The sequence below is a fragment of the Phytophthora infestans genome, genomic scaffold, assembly GCF_000142945.1.
Source record: "Phytophthora infestans T30-4 supercont1.10 genomic scaffold, whole genome shotgun sequence".
NCBI lineage: Eukaryota > Oomycota > Peronosporomycetes > Peronosporales > Peronosporaceae > Phytophthora > Phytophthora infestans.
The window spans coordinates 1,740,548-1,746,547 of NW_003303749.1; the positions used below are offsets into that span (position 1 = coordinate 1,740,548).

The window sequence follows — 6,000 nt, forward strand, 5'->3', positions numbered from 1 at the left end:
AGCTGCTCCTCAATCAAGTCGTTCTTGCGCTTCATTTGCTCAAAGCGTACAGAATTTCGCTCTTTATTGTCATCCACGAGTTGCTTCAGTATTTTGAAATCCTCGATTTCCGCGGCTAGATCAGTCTTAGCTTTCTTTCGTTCTTTTGGCCTCTCCTTCTCTACTTCACCAGCCACACCAGCGTTAGATCCGGACCCACGGGTTCTAATCCCATCCATGAACTTCGGGCATTTCTGCAGAATCAACCAACAACTCTCGAAAGAAAACTCGGATCCTTGTTGCTCTCTGAATAGTAATCGAGTGTCTTTCATCACGTCATCCGCACTCTTGCCTGACTCATTGCGGGCCTTAATAACACTATAACACCCCACAAATTTGGCCACGTCGTGAGAAATACTAGACCATCGATTGCGAAGCGCTTGCGCAGTACGAACTTCCTCCTTCTTCGGCTTTGTTGCGGTATTAAATCGATTGAGAATTAAATCCCAGAAAGACGCTGCCTTTTGCTCTGCACCTTGAATGGAGTTTTGAGAGAGGTCTAAATATGCGCGAACTAGCGCTTCATCTTGCTGCGTCTCCCATTTGCGCCCGCGTCCCATTGTAGAATGGTGGATTTGTGCTTTGGTAGTCCGTTGCCGAATGCGGCTGTTGCAATAGATCCCGCGCTCTATTCATATTTGGAATAGCCACCTGCTTGAAATTTATAAATTTAGATAGCAATAGAGCACCCACTGGGATGGTGTGAGCTATTTTTAGCATTTGTTACGGAAAAATATTTTCTTGATTAGCAATAACACGCTCGAGTGGAGATGCTCTTAATCCTCTTGGTAGATTATGTCCCAATAAAATGAGAGCTTAGGTCTCGGGCATCTCGTCCCTAATAGAGGGCAAGATTAGCATATAATTTTAAATGGGTTTTAAAAAAGGAGCCCAAAAATCAAGAAATGATCTAGTGCTCGTAGCTTTTAAGGAGCTTGCTATGCAATCCATTGGTTAATAATTGACATTATTTTTGCTATGTCACCTCTCAACTATCTACCAATCATTCGGCTAGAAAATGTCTGCTCCCTACTTATCTGGACGAGCACAAAAACTTACGAATCTGAGCACAGGGATTTCTTATATTTATTGCGGATAGATGCTCCCGCTCGTCCGATGTTTGCGGGTAAGGCGACTATTGACAGTCGCCGACCCGATATCGATAATCTGTGCCAATTTCAATGGGGGCCGGTGGGACTTTCCTCGCGCCTCGATGATACTTGCCGATGTATATGTACGTCAATCGGATAGAAGAACGTGTCGGATAAAAAAACAATCAAGTTGAGGTGCGCTTGGCGTGCGTCCTGCACAAGCTAGACGACAAGACCGCTTCCGTCAGTGCGCTAAGCCCAATTCTGGATTTCGGAACCAAGATGTTCTTATAGCAAGCCATAGCATCATGAGGAAATATATTGTGTACTAGGCGGGGAAGCTATCAACTTTCATTTCTCAAACTTCGCACATAATGATCCGAAACCACGTGACGCTAGCTCACAAAGCTACCTGAAAACGGCGTGATCCTTCTCTGTTGCTGCCTCAAGAAGCCGAGGACAATATTTTCGAGTGGATAGGTGTGCGTCAAAGTGTTGTCCGTCCTGTTGAAAGCGCTAGCGTAATTCGTCGTGAGTGGCCTCAATACTATAGTACAATAAGCCGCCCACAGAGGGAAAGCGCAAGCGCTTCAATGAGCGCTGCCCCAAACTTTCACATCGCGGCGCTTAATCCATCAGCAGGCTCGCAATACCGTCGATTCTGATCTAGTGAATTTTCTTTTTAAACAATGGATAAACTGTAGATCGCAAAGAAAATGTACTCAACGCGAGTTTTTAATGTGGATGATATTGGTTTCAGATTCGCAAGAGAATCAGGTCAGTGGTTGCTGTCGTAGGACCATCAAATATATAGTCATCAGAAATCAGTGATGTCTTTCACTTGTCCGTGGTGTGTTGTGGCGATGTGGCTCCGCAAAACTCGCTGCTCGTTGAGGTCCTCTAGCACACGGCGCCCGATCTGCCGACTAACGGTTGGGGTACTCTGATCTTTCATGAAGTTTCTTGTGCTCACCTTGTGTACCCGTCGGTGGGATAATTCGCTCTTCGAGTGATCTCATTAGAGGCCTAGAGTATCGGACTGTCTACGTGAACAGCGACACGTTTAGCAGCAGCGAAGTTACTTCTACGCGTTGCGCCGAGTATAGGTTGAGTCGTTGATCTTGTACCAGCGAGATCCCAGATTTTGTCGATCTTGAGGTATCGGGTTGGCGATCTCGGGGTCAATGTCGATCTTGGCGTGGGGGATTCCTTGCGGTCGGCAAATAGCTTCCCTCCTTTATACGCTTGCCGCTTTCTTTAGCGGTGTACTTGAGTGAGGACTGACGGTTGTCCTAATTAATCAGTTCAGGCTTCGATTTTGTGCTATTACGTCTCTAACGCGTCCTCTGGGTGGGCCAGCGTCAATTCCGTGTTCGTAATAGCGGAGACGAAAATAAGAAGGATCTAAACCAATGCTGTTTAGTGTGCTAGCTTTTCCGTAGTCAAACGTATGTGACCCCAGTCTTTACTGTCGCTCTCACGTGTCACTGGCTCTCACCCCGCTGTTTACGCTATCAGCGATTCAGAGATAACATGTCATTTACCCGTGATCGCATTATCAGGCTGATATTAATACCGCATGGGTACAATCATTTTGATCAGGTATGGAGTGCACCACACTCGAGACCGTCAAACTGAGATCGCTGCTTGTATTCGCGGCGCAGAATTTCTTGATCCAATTCACCACTGACGCTTGGCGGATGCGACCATCGTACTTCGCCTTTCGGGTCGCTTCTTTGACCGTGGATTGAATGTCTTCGTCGGCTTTTGTAGCGTCTTCTATTTTAGTGGTGGCTTCGGTAGCTCTGTGTGGCTGCTTCGGCGTCTTCCTGGGTGCATTTTGTGATCTAGCTATCGAGGCAGCCGTCGGTCGCCTACGGTGACTTGCTTCATAGGTTTCTACGCTGATTGTCGAGGAGGGGGGACTACCAAAATGCTGTCTTGCACAACAGCTTTAAGATACGTTTGTTAGGAGTGCTTAAGTAAAAGTGTCAGTCTTACTGAAGTCGATACGACAAGTGCCATCGGTGACACCGACAACACCGTTGCATCTCATATCAGAAACAGAATAGTAGAGGTTGCGCAAAACGTCTATGGGATGTGAGAAACACCTTAAGCGATGTGCCATTTCCATCCGCTTTATCAAGCTGGTGCTTAAACACAATATGATAATATCATTCCGGAAATCCAAACTTTGCTGCGCAACGTCGCACGGGATCAACACCAATAAAGTAAAAACGTTATCGGTCGACATACATATACGCGGGTTAGTCCACTCAAATCATCACCAAGAAGCTGGAAATGTCCCAATATTGCATAGGTTTTGTTTAAAACTCTTTTCGGGTCTTGCATATGGCATCGTCAGAAATATTGAGCAACAAGGTGGGGTCACTTTGGTAATAAAAAAAATACTAGAAGAAGTCTGCGGCGCTTGGGGTCGGCGCCATAGTTGAGCAACCTGTCGACTTTAATCTTTTATCCCAGGCTGAAAGCCTACCAGTAGCATGGTACAATCTTACTAGTAGGCGCGCATAAATAAGATTTTTTATTTTACTGTGTGAAAAGCGCCATATGTGGCAGCCAAACCCGACAATATTTATAGTAAAATTGGGCATTTAAATTGCCATATATTTTTAAGAAGCCCTTTTTGTCGGGTGTCATTTCTTCTCAGGCATATGCACAACACGGTAGCGCCACTAAGGCTACCAGCTCCACGGGCTCTTTTGTGTAGCCTTGGGTCCCAGGGTCCCAGCGCTTCTTGACAGGAGCGATCTGTCTGCGATATCTGCAATGATATTGTGGACACCCCGTGCTCTTAGCCCAGGAAGAGCACGAGATGTCAGTACAGTCCCGCATGCCAGTGACCATTGACCTTCAGCAGACAGCGGCCAGACGGTGACAGAGTTGGTGACGGACGGTGGCGTGAGGGACTACAGATACAGAGTGACGAGGGAGACGTTGAAGATGCGAGCAGTCGGTTGACGTCGACTGCATAAGATCGCACGGAAGGAAAAGACACGGCGGAAGGACAGAGAGGGGGTATCAAGGACAGCGGGCGACGTCGGGGCTAGTGATGAGCATCTGGCGTACCCCAGAGAGGGGGAGTTTCCCCTTACGAAGACGAAGTTATAGGGAAGGTAGAAGGATAGACAGCGAAGTTAGGAAGGGGAACTCTGTGCGTGTGGCTGGCAGCATACCTCTCAGTTGCAATTTGGACAGGAACGGCTCAGATAAAGCAGCTAATAGAGCCTTACTACGCGTGGGGTCTGGCAACCCTACCCAACAGTAAGAAAAGGTTTCTGATCGCTGGTGTACTGCGGCAATACGCAGCAGGCCGAGTAAAGCAGGTAGGGCAGAGAAAAGAGCGCCAGAATGAGAAGTGCGTGCTGGGGTCCGTGGGTAGTGCCCACGGGGGCTCGGGCATCCCGTTCTTGCGATGTCTTGGCCGCGTGAGACGTTGGGTCTTTCTCTCTTGGAGCGTGCGCGTATGTAACGTACACTTTGAAGGATCCGCGTCCAAACTACATGTATTTCGGGTTTACGTGTATGAGGACGGGTTGATAGACCTACCCGAGGTTGCCGACTGCCGGAAGTGTCCTATCCCAGTCGTCTCTGTTGGGGCTGACGAACAGTCGACTCCCCCGGCCTGGTTAGTGGCCGGCGCTGGCGACACTGTTCTCTAGCGGAATGCTCTTGTACCGCCATCTCCCTCGAGTCGGGTTTTGCAGCGTAATGGCAAGTCCAGCCGACAATATGGACTAATATATATCTCGCTGGTGAAAAAACAGCCGCTGTCTTTTCTACCATCTATCGATTAAAACCTGCAGCCGAGACATATAACGCTTTCCAGCAACCAGCTCAATATGACGGCCCACATCCCCACGCAAGGTGAGCCACGCCCTCCGGACTTAGCAAAGATATAAGCTTGTTAAGTGCGTTCTGCGGCGTCGGGGGGGGGGTTAAACCCTAGGTGTTTCCTCCTCGCTGAGGATACAGTAAACCGACTCAGGTGCGGGATTGACTACAAGTGCTACCAGGTGTAGCGGGGCCGCCGTAGTTTTCGCGTCCGATGAAGACGTCCGACGACTCAAAGAGTCAGTAGTAATAAGTCTCTTATCCGAAGATGACTTATACAGTCCATTAATCAGAGCTTCAAAGTTATTTGTAATACTAACAGTTTTTTTGCTTTAAAATCCGAAGTGTTTTTTATTACTTGCACTGCGGTCAAGCCGCCTAAGGGGTAAATCTATCTGGTTAGCTATCTAGCAAATAAACACATAAGCGAATACTTAACGTATCGTCTTCGGCCAACGTACTGAGTCTTGGTTAGCTCCTACAATTATGTAATGAGAGTCCGTTACTCTCCAGGTATTCCATACCCCGTGTGTCCCACACAGTGCAATTCCGTTACATAAATGTTCGGGTGTTGCTCGACGGTTCTTTGCTTTGAAACCGGTTTACGCCAAATTTATTATTGGTAAGCTTTTTAATTTAATAATATAAACTAACCTGTCATTAATTAACATTTTCTGGTCACACAGGACCTCGGGCTGTCATCGTACACAGCCCGGACTTTGAGTCGGGTTGCGTAAGCGTCATCGGCGGGAGCCACCGGCCTTTCTCTGCGCGGACGAAGGCAAACCTACTGCTATTGAGTAAGCGAACGACAGCGATAGAGAAGGCATTTTGAAGAATCTACAGAAAAGGCGTCGGCTGGCAGCGGTTGAACTAAGTTGCAAGCTGCAGAGCGTCATTATGCCTACATCTTCTCTGGTTGAACAGTTCTATGGCGCTCAGATAACGTACGGGTGATACTCGTCGTCAATAAGAGGTTCATACACGTAAGCATACGCATGTAGCTGGATCGTAG

At 47.8% G+C, this 6,000-nt stretch overlaps 1 protein-coding gene across 1 annotated transcript; it reads right to left on the reverse strand.

The window, feature by feature from the left end:
* Positions 1-31: 31 nt before the first annotated feature.
* PITG_07020 (uncharacterized protein) lies at positions 32-599 on the reverse strand (the record flags this gene model as incomplete). The annotated part of the gene is made up of 2 exons (XM_002904940.1): positions 32-83; positions 196-599. 2 exons carry the CDS (start codon positions 597-599, stop codon positions 32-34), a joined length of 456 nt encoding a protein of 151 aa, XP_002904986.1.
* Between the last annotated feature and the right edge of the window lie 5,401 nt (positions 600-6,000).